At 39.0% G+C, this 20250-nt stretch overlaps 1 protein-coding gene across 1 annotated transcript in view; it reads right to left on the reverse strand.

Moving 5' to 3' along the window:
• Positions 1–2747: 2747 nt before the first annotated feature.
• The window catches only part of TMEM38B (transmembrane protein 38B), a gene marked incomplete at both ends in the record, with an annotated part of 46534 nt that continues 29031 nt past the window's right edge, over positions 2748–20250 (reverse strand). The window contains 2 exons of the mRNA XM_080708650.1: positions 2748–2963; positions 15399–15516. Coding sequence (XP_080564776.1) covers positions 2748–2963; positions 15399–15516 — 334 coding nt within the window. The remainder of the gene's footprint in view (positions 2964–15398; positions 15517–20250) is intronic.

Here is a 20250-nt window from a genome sequence, read left to right on the forward strand (position 1 = left end):
AGACAGGAGGATTAGAGGTAAAAGGCTAGCCTTAGCAACGCATCAAGATCCACAGCAACTTAGCAAGACCCTATCTCAAAATAAAAACTAAGTAAAAATAGCTGGATGTATGGCTTAGAAAACATGGGTATGTGGAAAGATACCCAAGAGGTGTAAATTCCATTTCCAACATTCCCCTCAATTGCCATCAACCTGTGATTTGAAGTAGATTTTAAGAGAAAGGTGTTGGGCTTAAAGGAAGAAAGCAAAAAATACACTCATCGGCCTCCCCTCTTCTCTCATCACTCCTCTTTTTGGTCTGTGCTCACAGGGACTTCAGCAGTATTTCCACTGAAATCCATCCACACCACATGGATGTCTGGTCCCTCTCTAGCCCTTCCTGGGTAGTCCCCAACCAAGGAAGAGAGACTGAGCTCATAAGTGACTTAGACATTCACTTAGACACATTTCACTAGAGGGTGAGATCACAAGGTAAGGGGCCCACGTTCTTGCCAGCTTCCTCCCGCTCTGTTTTTAAGGAGATCGACCAGGGCTTGGTTTCCTCAGAGCTTCCTCTGATCGGCTGCGCTGTGTGAGGCAGATCAGAGGCATCACTCATGCTTCATCTGGGGTAAGGAGTTTAACAATCTGGTTTGAAAATTCAAGTCAAGACTCTGCAGGCAGTCTGGGTAGATGAAGGGCAGGTGAGAAGTTTCAGGCCTCAGCCATTTTCTCCAGTATGGCTTTCACCCTAAGAACCTTGAGTTGAGGATTATAGAATACTTGCATATATAAAGTTTGTAACAATGTCTCATTTGGATAGTAATCATTGAATACATATGATATTAATCAAAACAACGAAAAATTCCTGAACTCCTACCTCAAGAAAAGTATAAAAGTAAAAACAAAAAAAAAAGTAATACTCCATTGGTGCTAAATAACTTATTTTAATTAATTTGATTTCAATACAAGTATAAAACAAGATTCCTACCATTTCAACTGTAGTTAATGCAAGCTTCAAAACTGACCAATAATTAATAACAGGATCATTTTGAAAAGTTTTTAACTTTAAAAGTAACAAATACAGAATTGAATTTAATGCTTTCTGCCACAATATTAAAACTAATTTCTTAGCATTCTAAGGCTATCAAAAGAGTGCTCCCCCCACCAAAAAGAAAAGTTTTTCTTAAGCAAGTAAAAGTATAGTACCTACTGGTGTTTATTTATTAAAAAATTTTTTAAAAAGAACTTTCAACTTGAATGTGATCTGAGTACTTCTAAGCCATCCAAAAATACTACCTGATACAGGTAACTGGTTCATGGTCTTGGTATAAGAAATCATGTCACAGAGTTTTAATGTTATAACTGGACTTTAACACATAAAACAAAGCAAGAAAATCTAACATCCTTTAGTACCTTTTCTTGTTTACTTTTTATTTGGCCAATAAGAAACCAGATTTAATGTCATCATTCTTCATTCAAAGACGACGACCATATGAGGTTTCAGTTTCTGTTTCTCCATGGTTAGCTGGTTACTATCAAATGTGCAAAGACAATTCTCATTAGAGCCATGCATTTTCTCATGAGGATAATCAGTTTTCATTTAAAATAAAATCAGTAATATGTATACATGTAGATTAAAATAAAACTTAACTATATGCAAATTAGGAAGAAACATTCAAACAAAAAACTGAAAAGGCAGCCACTGAAAAAGGAGATACAAAATGAAAGATTTTTAAATAGAGATAATACTTTTTGATGGATCATTAAAATAACTTCTACCAGTGTGTTCAGAGCAACTAAGGTCAGGATGAAGAACATGTGTTTTTCCTATAACTGAAACAAATGTGTTTTAACAAGGGGGGGGGGAATTAAGCTAAGGTCTAAAATTAAAGTTATAAAATATAAGACTACTAGTTTATTACAATTTGTACCCCTGATTTTCTTTTGAGAAAAAAAGAGATTTTTAAACATGAGCATAATAAGACTTCAGATAGAGACTCACATTAATAATACTATGTCTAACTGAAAAATACCACTAAAGATAAAGTTACATTTCAGGTATTTTCCATTTAATATAAGTACAATTATATTTATATATCAAATATAAATTAGTAATTTATTTTCATATATACTATAAAGTATTTTAAGAAAAGTTTACCGTTTATCTGGCAAAAATATGTTAGAGATGTTTAGATTTGCTCGAGAAATCAGACTAGTGCCAAAAATAGATTTGGGGGAGAACTTTAAAGTCTAGAATAGTTCAAAACATTCCAGAAATTTACAAGTCAATTATTTTATATCATAAATATAAAACAAATCAAATCTCAGTACTCAAAATTTAAAAAGGAACTGTTTTTCCATACCTAGGGATTATAATGGTAATGTAAAAAGTCTAATTTTGCTAAACTAAAGCTCAAACAGATTACAATTTTTTATTTAAAGTTTTGAATTTTTGTGATTTTTCAATGAGTTTATTTTATCTAATATATGAAAATCATCTTTTATCAAAATAAAACTATTCAAATAATTACAAGAGAATATTTTATACCAGAAAAATAAAATCACATGATAAACTCATGGCACTCAAGAATTACAATTAAAAAAAACAAAAACTGGTGGTCTCCCTGAAACAGAAAGAATTTCTTTCTTCTTGTCACCTCCTTTCCTTACATATAATCTTTATTTCACATCATTTACATAGCAATATTTATCACAATCTGATAGGTAGAAAAGAAAATCGTTTGCCTTCTAGAGCTCAAGTAAGTTTACTCAGTCTTCTTAGTATGTTTCTTTTTAATGTTATCTGAAGCTTCAGCCATGGGTTTTGAGGCTGATGAACCGGTTCCATTGGAAGAGGGTTTTGTTTCATTTTTCTTTTCACAAGTTGAAAACTGTTGCTGCCAGCCAAACAGCATCCGACTCAAGGTATCCTCAAAAGGAGCAAAGGTGACAGTCGAAGACTCTGTGATCATCATGGATATCTAGAAGAAACAGTTCAATTTTGAATTTATAAATGCTTTGTCTCTCAAAACTGTGAGGGAAAAGTAAACAAAAAAGAAAAAGATGATTCAAAATACATTCCTAATTTGCAATAGAAACAAACCAAACTAAATTCTCTATGGATAAAAACAGGATTCACTAAAAATAATACAAAGTACCATATTTTAGAGTGCCAAATGAGTAGTATAACCATTTCCACAAAAAGAGTACTCAAAGGAAAAAGATAATAGTCTATATCAACAAACAATACTCCTAGGTACTGTGCCAGAATGTGAAAAACACTTGCCATTCTTATTCCCTTTCAACTTAATCCAACAACTAACTACTCGTATTGCCTTCACCGTAGACATTTATTTTTATTTATTTATTTTTTATTTTTTGGTGGTACTGGGTGTGGAACCCAGAGGCTTTCTACCTCCGGGCTATACTCCCAGACCTTTTTTATATATTATTTGGAAACAGGGTCTCACTAAGTTGCTGAGAGCCTCACTAAGTAGCTGGGGCTGGCCTCGAACCTGTGCGCTCCTCCTGTCTCCGCCTCCCAAGCGCGGGGATTACAAGCGTGCGCCACCACGCCCGGCTTCACCGTAGAGATTTAGAGCAAGGCGCTGAGAAGTTAATTTGCCCAAAATCACAAAGCTAATAGAGTTTGTAAAACTCAGATTTTAAGTTTAATGACTAAATATACTATCACTATCAAACGTCACAGACTTTTAGTGAATTGCAGAATACTGATCCTAAGAGGGACTGTAGAAAGCTTCTACTATTCCATTCTCTCTCTCTCTCTCTCTCTCTCTCTCTCTCTCTCTCTCTCTCTCTCTCTCTCTCTGTGTGTGTGTGTGTGTGTGTGTGTGTGTGTGTGTGTGTGTGTGTCCATCCCCAAGACAGAGTGGAGAGTGCTTCTAATCTTATCTGGCAAAAATGTAGTATTCGGAGATGTCTAGATCCTCCAGAAAGTATGCTGGTGACAAAACAGATCTGGTAAAAGAACTTTAAGGTCTAGAATAGTTCCAAAATGGCCAGGAATTTACAGAAGCCAATTACTCCAGATTACAAAAATGAATCAAACTAGTAATTTTTGAAATCGTATTTCACCAAAAGGCCCCTACATCATCCACTTATTTGAAGGAAAAGCCATCAAGAATCAATTCTTGCTGGGTATGGTGGCACATGCCCATAATCCCAGTACTTGGAAGGCTGAGACAAGAGGATCTCAGACTTGAGATCAGCCAGCCTCAACAATTTAGTGAGATCCTGTTTCAAAATAACAAATGAAATATTGCTGGGAACATAGCTTAAAGGTAAAATGTCCCTACGTTCAAGCCCTAATACTATAATAAATAAGTAAATTAATAAACAAATAAGTAAAATTCATATTGTCTGCAACTTAATCTAGGGCATGGGAAGTTGCAAAAATAGATTTCCATCACAAAAGGAATTTATATGAAATACATACTATGCAACAGTTAAAAGTAATAAAAATAATGGAAAATTCTTATATTTATCATGGCAAAGTTAGGTAGAATAAAATTATACTATGTACACTATCATTTATATAAATTAAAAACTCTTTCATATACAACATTGTAAATATACTAAATACCACTGGAATGGATACTTTGAAATAGCTAATTTCATTATAAGAATTTGATACCAATAAAAATAGCAGTTTTGTGGGGGGGTTACTGGGGATTGAATCCAGGGACATTCTACCTTTGAACTACACCCCCAGCCCTATTTTTTTTTTTTTTTTGGAAACAGGGTCACACTAAGTTAATGAGAGTCTCACTACTTGCTGAGGCTGTCCTCAAACCCACCATCCTCCTGTCTCAGCCTCCCAAGTACCGAGATTACAGGAATGCACCACCACACTCAGAAAAAGTAAGCAATTTTTTAAATGCATGTACATGAATTTCAGGCCAGCTATGACTACATACCTTATGCCAGAATTAGTTTCTCACCAAAATCAATATAAAAGACAGAAATGCATAAAACAACAGCTAAAGGCACTTGAAGAGAATTCACAAACCTAGCAGGGCACAACTGCTGAGAAGCCAGGACTGAGCAGACCTTTCAGCAGCCAAGCTACCTGATGCTGGGAAGGCAGGGTGGAGTTCAAGGTCAGCTAGGGCGCACTGTCCAGAAATACACCTCAAGCTTAAATTGATACCCTCAAAGGTTATATTCTGGAAAAGCAAACCTGAAATTGAATAGCACTAACAAGGTCTAAAACCAAGCATCAATGGGATTAAAATAATTCATTTGTGCATTACACCTGGCTGCCAGAAGACTGCTGAATGTCATCTCTGTCCTCAAGGACCTTATAGACCAATCAGAGAAGGCAAGTAAGTCAGTACCTAGAAAACCATAAAGAATAAGTGCAGTAATAGAAGTTTACCCAGAAACATTTTAAGGATAGAGATGTGGAAGCCACTACCATAGAAGTAAAAGTTAAAAGCATAAATATAAATGTGCTTACTTGGAGAGAATATACAACGAAAGGAGTCTAAATACAATGCCAGCAGCCAAGTTTATGCTACTGTTGAGTAAAATCCAAGAACTTTCTTATGCTAAATTATTCTTTATTAGAATAAATGGCTATAATGAGATATATTAACATAGTACGTTGGTCATAGCTTGGCTTAATGGACTGCTAATAAAAGGTAATAGAATTCAGATCAAAAACAAATGTTAGGAAAATAGCAATGTCTTTTTATAAAATCCAAAAGAGGAAAGTGTCAGGATTTAAAGTATTTCCTGAGAACATAAACTAATAAGTATTTTTCAAAGTCGGGTGTTTTTTTAATAGAATTTCTGCTCCCTATAGACTCATTGCTCAGCTAAGAAGTATTGCTAGCACCAGAAATTACTGCTGAGATAGACTTATGAAGTTCAAGGACAGACTTCTGTGAATTCAGCCTCTTATCGAGCCTCGTTTGGCAAGGTAATGGAAATAAAATCGTGACAAACATAATCTTTTACAAATAAATGACAAAACTGTCTCCTAACTTCGTAAACTATTTTTTAAAAATTCTACCTAACTAAATAGCCGTTGTCTTTGTGGTCTCTTGTTCAAAAAAGAAAAGAAACAAAAGCAAAATAATCCCTAAAGACAATTTGGCATTCTCAACAGATGATAAAATATAAGTAATTTCAGGTAAAAAAAAAATTGTTTAAAGCTATCTGCCATGTTCTTTATATAATATCTCAAGTTTTATCATTTCAAACTGCCCAGAAAAAATGTGATATAAAATATAACTTTTCTTAAAGCACAACTGGTACATAAGTCCACTGACTGGATAAAAGTAACACAAGAGTAAGTCAAAGATGGATACAATATATGTATATAAGTGACATTTGCATAAGTAATCTTCTCCACCCAAAACACATTTCTTTCCATCTCTGCCTGCCCAAATCCAAACAATCCTTTGTAGAGTAAGTCAAGGGTTACCAGGGGTCTACTCCACTACACTTTCAGTGATGTTTTCCAATGAGTCAGCTCCAATGAAAGTCACCCAGACAGTATGTGGCAGAGAGTCGACGAGATTTTCTGATTATTCTATGCTTTTTCCATAGGTAATGTCATTCACTCAGACATCAATCATTATTAAGCTGAATAACTAGAATAAATTCTTAGTGTTTATACATTTATACATGCCCTTTTTAAGAAACTGAGTAAATAAACTGTTCATTTCTCATGTATATCCTCAGCCTGCAATCCCAGTATGTAGACGGCTGAGACAGAAGAAATCACAAGTTTGAGAACAAGCTCAGCAACATAAGGAGACGCTCAGCAACCCAGAGAAACCCTGTTTCTAAACAAAAATAAATAAATAAAAAGGGGCTAGAGTGTAGATTAGAGGTAGAATGCTTCTGAGTTTAAGCTCTAGTATTACAATAACAGAAAAAAAAAACAAACAAGAAAGAAAATAGTTGTAGTGTAACAGAGAGGTAGAATACTCCTGGGTTCAATCCCCCAGTACCACCAAAACCAAATCAAAACAACAACAAAGAGAGACAGAGAGAGAGAGACCTGTGAAAGAGCACTTTGGTCATGTATCAATGAGTCGAGCCAGGCATGGTGGCTCACACTTGTAATCCCAATACTTGGGAGGCTGAGACAGGAGGATCGCAGATTTGCAGCCAGTCTCAGCTCCTTAGTGAAGCCCTCTTCAACTCAGCGAGATCCCGTTTCAAAATAAAGAATAAAAATAGGGTTGGGGTTGTAGCTTGGAGGCAGAATGCCCATTCAATCCCCACACAAAAAAAGGACTACATGTGCCAGTACTGCTAGAGGCGCAGTAATGAATAAAAAATAAAAAATAAAAAAATAAAAAAATAAGCTTAGTTCTTATTCTCATAAAGTTTAAACAAAGAGTACACGTGTTTCATTATTTCTTTTTAGACTAGCACCATAAAGGCACGGTTGGATTTTATCCGCAAAAGAGCCTAAGCACAGTGCCCCACATGTACTCAACAGCTGGTGTCTGAGCACACCTCGCAATGGCACTCAGCACAACTGACAGACCACGCTTCTGAGCACCATCTCCTCATTTTCCTTCAAGTTTCCCATTCTAAACCATCCTTCTCTAAACAGTAGAGATTTCATGGCTCTATCCTTATTCCTGCTTTTCTCCCTACATAACTGCTCCTCAAATTAATTTACAAGTTTTTATGGAATTAAATGAATTACTATTAAAGTTCACCTCAATACACAAGAATAACTAAAAACAAAATGAGAAATAAAAACAAACATTTAAGAAACCCAGAAAACACTAAAAAATAAAAATCATCATACTTAATGGTAGAAAGCTAAACGTTTTCTCACTGAGCTCAACAGCAAGACAAAGGTATTCATTCTGACTACTTCTATTCAGCACTGCATGAGAAGTTGAAGCCAATATAAGAAGCCAAGAAAAAGAAGAAATGTCATCCATATTAAAAAGGGAAAAGGCTGAGGCAGGAGGATTGCAGGTTTGCAACCAACCTCAGCAACTTACTTAGGGAAGCCCCAGTAGCTTAGTGAGACCTTATTTCAAAATTATAAAATAGCTGGACGTGGTAGTGCATACTTGTAATCCCAGCACTTGGGAGGCTGAGACAGGAGGATCGCACAGGTTCAAAGCCAACCTCAGCTACTTAGTAAGGATCACAGCAATTTAGTGAGACCCTGTTTCCAAATAAAATATAAAAGTGGTCTGGGAATGTAGCCCGGAGGTAGAAAGCCCCTGGATTCCATGCCCAGTACTACCAAAAAAAAAATTTTTTTAGATAAAAATAGGACTGATTTTTATTTTTATTCTCCCTGTATACACAATGGAATTTTACTCAGCCATAAAGAACAAAATTACATCATTTGCAGAGAAATGAATAGAACTGGAGAACATTATGCTAACTGAGATTATTCAGTCACAAAAAGTAAAGAGTCAGATGTTCTCCATTAATATGAGGAAGCTAGGGAGAAAAACGGTCATAAAAAGGTCATAGGAGGAACTCTAGACAAAGAAGGAAAAACCACAGAAGACCAAATAAGGCAATCTAACTGGAGGGGATGAGAGAGGGAAATTCCGTAATGTATATGATATACATTCACAAACATCAATCACTAAGCCAAACATGATGAGGGAGGAGGAAAGGAATGGGGTGGGAATTAAGGAAGGGCTAAATGAGTGATGTGTGCATGCATGCCTCTACCTGCCATCTTGTACCCCATTAAGACATATGACTATAATGCACCAATAAAAATAAAATGAAAATTAAAAATGTTTATAAAGCTCAGAGGTATAATGTCCCTGGATTCAATCCCCAGTACCAAAAGAAAAGGAGAGAAAAGAAAAACTATCTTTATCATAAACAAGATCATATATGTAGACATGCTAAGGAATCTATACAAAAGCTGCCAGAACCACATAGTGAACGTAACAAAGAACCAGGATAGAAAAACAATGTACAAGAATCAACTGTATATTTACATATAAGCAATATAAAAATTTAAACGGAAATTTTAAAAAGTAGTATTTATAAGGCATTCAAAAATATGAACTACTATAGGATAAATTTAAATTTAATAAGACATATGTACAACAATAAAAACCACAAAACACTACTCTAAAAACTAAAGAAAACCTAAATAAAGAGATATACTTTGCTCATGGACCAACAGACTAAATATTAAGATGCCATTTCTCCCTCAATAGGTTTATCTATGGATATAACAAGATTTAAGTCAAAATTCCAAAATACTCACACACACATTTTTTTTTTTTTTTTTTTTTTTTTTTTTTTTTGGTGGTACTGGGGATGGAACCCTTCTACCTCCGGGCTACACTCCCAGCCTATTTTATATTTTATTTGGAAACAGGGTCTCTTAAGCCAGCAAGGCTGGCTTCGAACCTGTGCAATCCTCCTGTCTCCGCTCCCAAGCACGGGTATTACAAGCGTGCACCACCATGCCTGGCCCACCCCCCTTTTTTTTATGACAGAATCTCTCTATCCTCAGATTCTTGGACTAAACGGCTCTTTATAAATGAGCCTCTGGAGTAGCTGGGACAACAGGCATCTGCCACTGCACACACTGGGCTTACCGCTAGAGCACCCAAGTGACAGACCACCAAGGCTTACCACAGACCCACTTCAACTGACTGAGGGTGACACAGAGCTGCTAGAGGCTGAGCAATGCGGGGAGACATTTGTTTTCTGTTTCTCCTATAGGAATTACTATTTTTATAAACATTAGCTGTCTGTATACATGTCATACTTGAGGTAGATAATCTCTTTGAGAATTTATTATCATCTGTGTACATACCAAAACACTGATTATTATCCAAAACAAACATTCAGTACAAATTTTCTGACTATATAAATAATACAGGAAAAGAAAGAGCAAATTGAAGTTTTTTCTGTATATTCCTGTTGCAGACACACACACACACACACACACACACACACACACACACACACACGAAATGAGACACTATAGGAGCTCATCAGATAAACTTAAATGATTAACTGATAACCCTTTGTTTTCAGTGTTGGGGACTGAACACAGAGACTTTCTACCTCTAAGCTACATCCCCCAGCCCTACATTATTTTTATTTTGAAACAGGATCTCTGTTATAGTCAGATATAAAATGTCCCCTCAAGAGCTAATTTGTTAATGTTTGAAGCTGATGTAATTGGGCCATGGTGACCCAAGCCGGTAGGTGTGAGTGGAAGTGGGGCCCTGGCGGGTGCAGCCTTGAGGATTATATAAGTGATTCCTCCTCCCAGCACCCTCTCTCTCTTGTTTCCATCCTCCCTAATGTGATCACAGCCCTCTATCCACTTCCTGCTGCTGCCATGCCCTGAGACCGGTGGTCCCAGCCTCACATGGACTAAACCCCAAACCGTTAAGAAAATAAATCTTTTTTCCTCTAAGTTACATGGTCAGTCTTTTAGATTATAGCTGTAAGAATGCTTACCAAAACAAAAAATGGAACCAGGGAAGTAAAATTGCTGCTATATCTAAGTGTGGCCATGTGGATAATGACTCTGGAAGTGGTTTGGGAGAGAAAATTGGAAGGGCCAGAATGTGGATAAAAAGGCAGACAGTAGAGACTGTGCTAAGATTTTGTAGGGAAAGGAAGACTCCATGGGAAAATGGAGTAGAGGCCATGTGTGTTACACTTTGGCAGAGAATTTATCCATATTTTGCCCATGTCCTAAAACTTGGTATGGGCTGAATAAACAGGTGGAGGAAATATCAAAACTGCAAAATATTCAAACTGTATTGTGGATTTGATATTCACATTCAATAAACTGTACACCAAATTTCAGGACCAGAAAGTAAAGCAGAGAAACTTTATAGATTTGCAGTTTGGCTGGAAAGGCATATTTAGAGCTAAGACTCAGAGATGATATCATGGAAGGAAGTAGGATGGCTCAAAGGAAGCAGGAAGTGGTGACCATGCTAGAGACAGAGCCAACAAGGATGAGGCAGGAGATGGGCTTGGAGCCAGGGTGGCCCAGGTGATCTGTGGGGCCTGTGATGGCCTGGATGAGGCAGGCTCAGCAACTGTGATTAAATAGGCCCCAGTGGCAACAATTAAGGAGGGCATCACTACCTTTTCTACTGGCAGCCCATCTCAGAGCCCACATAATGCTGGTTTTGCTAGGAAAGGGAGGCCATGGAGGCTTCTCCCAGATTTTAAAGGGAGGCCTGGCAAGCCAGGCAATGTGTGGCAGGGTCAGGATCTCAGCAAGCAGGCCCAAATGGGGCACTATGTGAAGCTATAGGGTGAAGCCAAAGTTACAAGAAAAAAATTCAAGATTTAGAAATACCACAAACATGGAACAACCACAAGGAAGGGCTGCTAGCCATGAGCTATGGAGCCAGGATGGTAGAGGCAGTAAACCACCCAATGCAATCATCAGATGGAGTTGGGGCCAGGGGTGTTGGAGATCACATCCCACCGCCAAGAGCCCTGGAGGCCACAATGGAGCTGCAGGATCAAATAACTGCTCTGTCACATTGTGTTACTGCTTTGGTCCCATCCCTTCTTTCTGGGGCCCCATTCCTCCCTTTGGGAATGCAAATGTTTACTCTTTGTCTTTATATGTTAGATGCATGTAACTTGCTTTTTAGTTTAATCTTCACTTTTACAGGAGCTCACAAGAGTTCATCTTGAGTCTCCAAGGAGACCTTAAACTTGGAGACATTTTAGCAATGCTGGAATTCTTAAGACTGTAAGAACTCTTGGAGAAGACTACATGCATTTTGCATTCTGAGCTGGGCATGAACTCATTAGGGGCCAGGAGCAGAATGTTACATTTAAAATAAAAAATGTCCCGCGGAGCATGGTGGCGCATGTTTGTAATCCCCATGCTTAGGAGGCTGAGACAGGAGGATCGCGCAGGTTCAAAGCCAGCCTCAGCTACTTAGTGAGGCTCTCAGAAACTTAGTGAGACCCTGTTTCCAAATAAAATATAAAATAGGCCTGGGAGTGTAGCCCAGAGGTAGAAAGCCTCTGGGTTCCACCCCCAGTACCACCAAAAATAAATAAATAAATAAAAAATAAAAATGTCCCCTAAAGAGCCAATTTTTTTAGTCTTTAGAGCTGATGTAATTGAGTCATGAGGGTGATAATCCAACAGTTGTCCATTAAATCCATTTTAATGGATTTATCTGGATGGTGATCCAGGCCAGTAGGGTGTGGCTGGAAGTGGGGCCCTGGAGGGAGTGCAGCCTTGGGGATTATATAAGAAGTTTCTCCTCATTCCATTCTCTCTCTTGCTTCCAGCCTCCATAACAAAATAAATATTTCTTTCCTCTAAGTTACGTGGTCAATCTTTTAAATTAGAGCTGCAAGAATGCTAACCAAAACAGTCTTGCTAGGTTGCTGAGGCTAGCCTCAAACCTTCAATCCTCTTGTTTTACCCTCCTGAATACTTGGATTACAGTTGTAGACCATTGTAGCAGCAAACACAGAAATGTCAGTCAAAAACACAATAAGATGCCACTTCCCACCCACTAGGAGGACTATAATAAAAGCCAGATGTTACACATACTAGTGGGGATATGTGAAATTAGACTCATATCCTGCATATGGGAATATAAAATAATGACACTACTTTGGAAAACAGCCTGTCCATTCCTCAGAAAGTTAAACATAGAATTACAATCTGATCTAACAATTCTATTACTAGATGATATACCCAAGAGAAATGCGTTTCCACACAAAAACTTGTATGTGAATGTTCATAGCTCATTATACCTACTAGTGAAAAAGAGAAACCACCAAAATGTCCAGCAACTGATGAACGGGTAAATAAAATGGCCTACAGTTGAAAGTGCTGGGTAAAATATAAAATAACTGCTACTAGTTTCTTGTTGGAGTGAAACAATGTTCTAATAATGATTATGATGATAACTGAACAACTCGGGGAATATACTAAAAACCATTCAACTTATACTTTTCAGGGACTTTCTACCTCCGGGCTATGCTCCCAGACCTATTCTATATTTTATTTGGAAACAGGGTCTAACTAAGTTACTGAGAGCCTAAGTAGCTGAGGCTGGCTTCGAACCTGTGTGATCCTCCTGTCTCAGCCTTCCAAGCGCTGGAATTATAAGCATGCGTCACTATGCCCGGCTCAAATTATACTTTATTTTTATTATTATTATTTTTTTTTTTTTTTTTGGTGGTACTGGGGGTGGAACCCAGGGGCTTTTCTACCTCCAGCTATATTCCCAGACCTATTTTATACTTTATTTGGAAACAGGGTCTCACTAAGTTGCTGAGAGCCTCACTAAGTAGCTGAGGCTGGTGATCCTCCTGTCTCAGCCTCCCAAGCGCTGGAATTACAAGCATGTGCCACCACGCCCAGCCTTCAACTTATACTTTAATTGTATAAATTCTCTGATATAGAAGTCATATGCTATAAAGTTGTTAAAAGCTTTATAGTTCAAAATTTGAGGACCAAAAGACACAAGTACATGTTAAAAAATTCTGTCTCCAATATTTAACTATTACTTATAACCACAGACCATTCTCCCATCGCAGAAATAATGAAACAAAAATAAATTATCCCTTTAATGACTTGGTTCTAAGATACTAATATATATAATTTTTTATGGTAACAGGAATTGAACCCAGGGGTATTCTACCTCCAAGCTACCCCCTCCAAGCCCTTTTCTTTTATTTTAAAACAAGGTTTTTGGCTGGGCGTGATGGTGCAGGCTTGTAATCCCAGCACTTGGGAGGCTGAGACAGGAGGATCGCACAGATTCAAAGCCAGCCTCAGCTACTTAGTGAGGCTCTCAGCAACTTAAGTGTGACCCTGTTTCCAAATGAAGTATAAAAAAGGTCTAGGAGTATAGCGGGAGGTAGAAAAGCCCCTGTGTTCCACTCCAGTACCAAAAACAAACCAAAAAAAAGGGTATTATTGGGTTAATGAGAGTTTCACTACTAGCTGAGGCTGTCCTTGAATCTAAGGTCCCTATGTTTCAGCCTCCCAACTACTAGGCTTACAGATGTGTATACCCCATCATGCCTGGCCAAATTTATATATTATATACTATCTTCCTTTTGAGAATCCTGTAGGTAAGTTTTTAACCAAAAATATCTAGTCTGGAATGGAGCTAGCCATATGACTTCTCTAGGCTAAATAGTAATGTTATTCTAAAATCAACTGTCTATTTGTGAACAGGAAACAACAGACAATAATGGTAAGATAATAATAATAAAGAATACTAGGAATACAGCTCAGTGGTGGGACAGCTGCCCAACATGTGTGAGCCCTGGGTTCAATCCCCAGAAGGAGGGGAGAAAGGGGAGAAAGCAGAACAATCAAAGCTGGGCGCAGTAGCACAGGCCTGTGATCCCAGTACTTGGGGGCTGAGACAGGAGTATCACAGGTTAGAAGCCAGCTTTAGCTTAGCAATCTGCCTACTTAGTTGCTAAGCAATTTAGTGAAACCCTGTTTCCCAATAAAAAGTAAAACAGGGCTGGTGGTACAGCTTAGAGGCAGAATGTCTCTGGTTCCAATCCCCAGCACCAAAAAATTAAATTAAATAATCAGAATTAGCTTCATCATGCCAGCAATGTTGGTGCACACTTGGAATCCCAGTACTTGGAAGGCAGAGACAAGAGGTTCATAGGCTCGCGGCCAGCCTCAGTAACCTAGGCCCTCTGAAACTCAGTGAGACCCTGTTTCAAAATTTAAAAAATAAAATAAAATGAGGCTGAGGATGTAGCTCTGAGCTGGAATGCCCCTGGGTTCAATCCTAGCAACACAAACCTGTGTCAGACACAGTGACAGAATGACATGTATCATCTTCAATCCTCTCAACAAGGGCACAGTGAAGAGGAGGAAACAGATCCAGAGACATCAGGCAATCTGCCTACTTAGGGGTTAGAAGGCAACTCTAAAATTTGAACACTAGGCTGTCTGTCTCTAAAACCTATAATCTTATACCACGCTACCTCCTATCTTCAAGAAGGACAAAGCTATTAACCAGGCAATAAAAATAGAAGAGAATGACCATAAACCTATCCTAATATAAAATCTTGAGATTTTAGAGCTTAAAGAAACTCAGAGAACACCTACTGCAAGCACCTCATTTATACATGAGGAAGGACTGTCTTTGTGGTCTCTAATCAGCTGTGGCTATCCCCTACTCTCCAGCTTCCAATATATTAACAGAATCTCTGCAGTGTTTCCTGATAGCCTTGGCATAAAGCAAATGAGGAATCACAGAAAAGCTATGTTTTAGAAAGTCATATATGTGCTGAATAAACTCCTGCAAATGCACCTTTTTATATTTCAGAACAATGAAAATTAAATGTTCTTGTTCCTGGCTCGGTATGTAGAATTCTACGATGGACAGGTTACACAGGATTTGTAATACTAATTTGTAGGTCCTTGGAACTCTTACCTTTGTGGTCACAATAAAGATGGTATAAAGAAACATAAGGTTATGCTTCGATATTGCCAGATGCTTAGTGTGCTGGAATGTGAAGATAACTGATCCCAGCAAGGTTACCTTGGAAGGGCTGGAAATAAAATATATTTTGTCAGTAAGGGTAAACATTTTATCTTTCTCAAAAAGTATACTGTAGAGTACTCATTTAATGGAATAATGGATATTAAGATAAAAATGAGTTTTATAAATATAAAATATTGGAAATGTTAAGTTATACCAAGTTAAATCTCTTTCTTTACAACATAAGTATTAGAGATTTTAGAATGATTGTATATATCATGATTCTGACAAAGTATGTTTCTATAATGCAATATTTCTAAAACATATTTGTCCATATTAATACTTTTTTAAAAAGGTCCTGAAAGGGCCAGTGTGGCCGGGATCGGAGCCTGCTGTGAGGCAAGGCCAATGCTGGGGCCGACGGCCAGCATCGGAGCCTTCCATGAGGCAAGGCCATTATTGAGGCCTCCGAGGCCAGGATCAGAGCATGCCAAGGGGTTAGACCGGTGCTGGGGCCAGCGAGGCCAGGATCGGAGCCTGCCAGCAAGGCAAGACCAATACTGGGGCCTCCAAGGCTGGGATCAGAGCCTGCTGAGGGGCTAGGCCGGTGCCGGGGCCACTGGCCAGCATCGGAGCCTTCCGTGAGGCAAGGCCGCTACTGAGGCCTCTGAGGCCTGGATCGAAGCCTGCCGAGGGGTTAGGCCAATGCTGGGGCCATCGGCTAACATCAGAGCCTGCCTTGAGGAAGGCCGGTGCTGGGGCCTCCGAGGCCGGGATCAGAGCCAGCTGAGGGGTTAGGCCAGTGTCGGGGCCAGCAAGGCCAGAACCGGGGCCTCCCATGAGGCAAGGCCGCTGTTTGAGCCAGCAAGGTCTGGATCAGTCCACCAGGTAGCCAGGCCACAACTGGGGCCGTCAAGAGTGGGATCGGTATTTGCAACTCGGCATGCACCGAGAAATATCGCAGAAAATTAAAATCAGATGCTTCCCCTAATCAGCAATAACTAGGAGGAAATGGGCAACAGGAACTGGTCGAGCTATAGAAAGGGCCCTATAGTGAAGCAATTAAGGTGACCAATCAGAGGGTATGGAACAGGGGAGGATGAAGCCTCTTTAAAAAGCAGGAGGTAGCCGGGCGTGGTGGCGCACGCTTGTAATCCCCGCGCTTGGGAGGCAGAGACAGGAGGATCGCGCAGGTTCGAAGCCAGTCACGAGCGCTGGCTTAGGAGACCCTGTTTCCAAATAAAAATGTAAAAATAGGTCTGGGAGTGTAGCCCGGAGGTAGAAGGGCTTCCAGGAACCCCAGTACCACCAAAAAAAAAAAAAAAAAAAAAGCAGGAAGTACATAAACATATGTATCAAAGTTAATCACCAAACAAGCATGGGATCCAGGGAGGGGAAGGGAATGGGATGGGGACTGGATGAGGGCTAATTGGATGATGTGTGCTTGTATATCCTCTCAAGTCTTATATTCCAATGTGATGTATGATTACAATGCACCAATAAAAATTAAAAAAAACAAAGGTCCTGAAAATCTCATGTTTTACAGCATAATTAGAATTAGTCTTAATAAACTTTCAGCATTAGGTGTCCATCAAGAGAGGAATAAACTTTAAACAATGGAATTTTACTCAAAAAAGAGGAGAAATTCCAGAGACTGGTGAGGTCTAGGGAAGAACGGGTAAACAATTCTAATAATTCTATGTATGTAGATGGAATTATCAATGCCAACCTCAACAGCCTGTATGGGAAGGGCGTGGGGAGCGAGGTGAAATCCAGAGGGAAACACACCAAGTGCTGTGTGCATACATGTCCCAGTCACTCCGAACCTCATTTTGGTGTATAATTACAATGCACCAATAAAATATTTTCTTAAAAAATCCTTCGGTGGAGCCGGTTGTGGTGGCGCAAGCTTGTAATCCCCACACTTGGGAGGTGAAGACAGGAGGATCACGCAGGTTCGTAGCCAGCCTCGCTGGCTTAAGACACCCTGTTTCCAAATAAAAATATAAAAATAGGTCTGGGAGTGTAGCCCATAAAAGGGTTTCCAGGAACCCTAGTACCACCAAAAAAAAAAAGAAATCCTTCAGTGCTAAATAAGCTCTCAGGGTGAGTAAGAGAAAAATACAGACCTGATTTATAGCACTTTGCCATTTCCATGATGTAAATATTCCCATCGTGGCAAATTTCAGACTGCTACATGGAATGGAGAAAGATACACACATTGGCTCTCATGCGCGCGCGCGCACACACACACACACACACACACACACACACACACACACACACACAACCAGTATGAGCCTACTCCAGCACATCACTTAGCAAGCTCCAGCGAAGCCTATTGGATTTTCTAACATCTTAATATATTTTAATGCTGAAATTACAAAGTCTATAATAAAATGCTAATATACCAAATAAGAATGATTACTTCCATGTTATATACTGCCACATATTTAAAATATACCTCAGTAATAGATCATTGTCTAGCTTCTCTATGTGTACCAGTAAAGAAAGATAATCTCAGAATGCCATATTACAATATGAAAATATATAATTTTTGTGTGTGGTACTAGGTATTGAACTTAGGGGATGGGGAACTCTGAGCTATACCTGAGTGTCTGTCTGTCTGTCTGTCTGTCTCTCTCTCGTGTGTGTGTGTGTGTGTGTGTGTGTGTGTGTGTGTGTAATATATATATATATATATTTTTTTTTTTTTGGGGGGGTGGTGGTGGTACTGGGGGTGGAACCCAGAGGCTTTCTTCCCTCCAGGCTATACTCCCAGACTTTGAAAACCGGGTCTCATTAAGTTGCTGAGAGCCTCACTAAGAAGCTGAGGCTGGCTTCAAACCTGTGCAATCCTCCTGTCTCAGCCTTCCAAGTGCAGGGATTACAATCATGCGCCACCACGTCTGGATATATATACATATATATATATATATATATATGTATGTATGTATATGTATATATATATATATATATATAATTTTTTTAAACACGGTCTCACTAAGCTGCTAAAGATCTTAATAAGTTGCTGAGGTTGGCCGCAAATCTATAATATCTCAGCCTCTCAAGTACTAAGATTACAGATGTGTGCCACTATTCCCAGATGCAATAAGACAAATGTAAAACTCCCTATAAGCCATTTTATTGATTGTTTATTTAATTATTATAATAAATAGGGTTAGGCAAGAGGGGTTTGAACTTTCCTTAACATAATTCAGTAACATTCATGTTTTAGAATAGTGATCTCTAAAATTGTTATTATACATCCCTACTCGTTTTTTAAATGTTTTAAAATATTCCCTATTACATGTTATCAATTTATATTTATATATATAATTATAAAATCAAATTTTTAGAAAGAGATAAAAACAGCATTAGATTTCTCTTGACGTTTTGCTGCTCTGCTAGTTTGAATTCTGCACTGCGGTGCTCACTAGAGGTATGTCTTGGCATACACATCTTCCACTTTAAGTCTTGTTCTCTTAAAGGTTGACTCTGAAGAATAAGGCTTTGTAGATAATATATGAGAGCACGATATTAGAGAATGGCTGGGATTTAGGAAAAATTAAGTGTTAATCAGAGTGTGAGATGTTAGAATATTGGGGTGCATTAGGAATTTCTAGTACTTATATTCATTTCCTATGAAACTAGAAGACAAGTTATCTGCTTCCAAATGGTAGAAAGGCACTAGATAACAGGTAACAGGCATTCCCAGGCTGAGACAGGAGGATCTCGGGTTTGTAGCCAGCCCCACCTACTTAGTGAGGCCCTCCTCAACTTAGTGAGACCCTGTTTCAAAATAAAGAATAAAAATAGAGCTGGGGTATAGCTTGGAGGTAGAATGCTCTTGGGTTCAATCCCCAGTACTGCAAAAATACATACATACATACATACATACATACATACATAGGCATTCCCATTCCAAAAAGGAGAAAATAAAAGGAAGAAGATCACTGGACTCAGACAATTTCAAAATCTACCAGGGCAAACCCCGTGAGATTTCAAGGTCTTGGACTAATCCTCTGTGGCTCCAGGCTCCATCTTGACTCTGGAGCTTCAATCTCTACACTTATGTCTTTGGCTTCTGCACCTGACTCCAGAATGTGGTGCTAGCCTCAGTCCTCAAGGACTATAGCTCCCACCATGAACTTATTACACCTTTACCTTGAAGGGTAGCACACACTTGCAGCTGAGCAGTTTTATTTATATAATTAAATATTCCCCTATTTTATCTGGGGAATCTGACAGCCTGAAATGAAATCTTTCATATCATTCTGTCTCCAGTTTTTCAGTTCAAGTTAGCAGTATTTCCACTGATTTAACATTTTCAAAGCCCTTCTGGAGCCGGGTGTGGTGGCACACGCTTCCCAGCATCCGGGAGGCTGAGACCGGGGGATAGGAGGTCCACAGACAGCCTCAGCTATTTAGTGAGGCCCTTTGCAACTCAGTGAGACCCAGTTTCAAAAATAAAAAGACTAAAAAGTGGGTTGGGAGCCGGGCGTGGTGGCGCACGCTTGTAATCCCCGCGCTTGGGAGGCGGAGACAGGAGGATCGCGCAGGTTCGAAGCCAGCCATGCTGGTGTAAGAGACCCTGTTTCAAAAATATAAAATAGGTCTGGGAGTGTAGCCCGGAGGAAGAAGGGCTTCCAGGAACCCCAGTACCACCAAAAAAAAAAAAAAAGTGGGTTGGGAGTGTAGCTCAGAGGTAAGTGGGTTGGGAGAGTAGCTCAGAGGTAGAATGCCCCTGGGGTTCCATCCTCTGTACCACAAAAAAAAAAAAAAAAAAAAAAACCTTCCAGAT

This window comes from Muscardinus avellanarius (assembly GCF_963383645.1).
Source record: "Muscardinus avellanarius genome assembly, chromosome: 13".
Taxonomy (NCBI): domain Eukaryota; kingdom Metazoa; phylum Chordata; class Mammalia; order Rodentia; family Gliridae; genus Muscardinus; species Muscardinus avellanarius.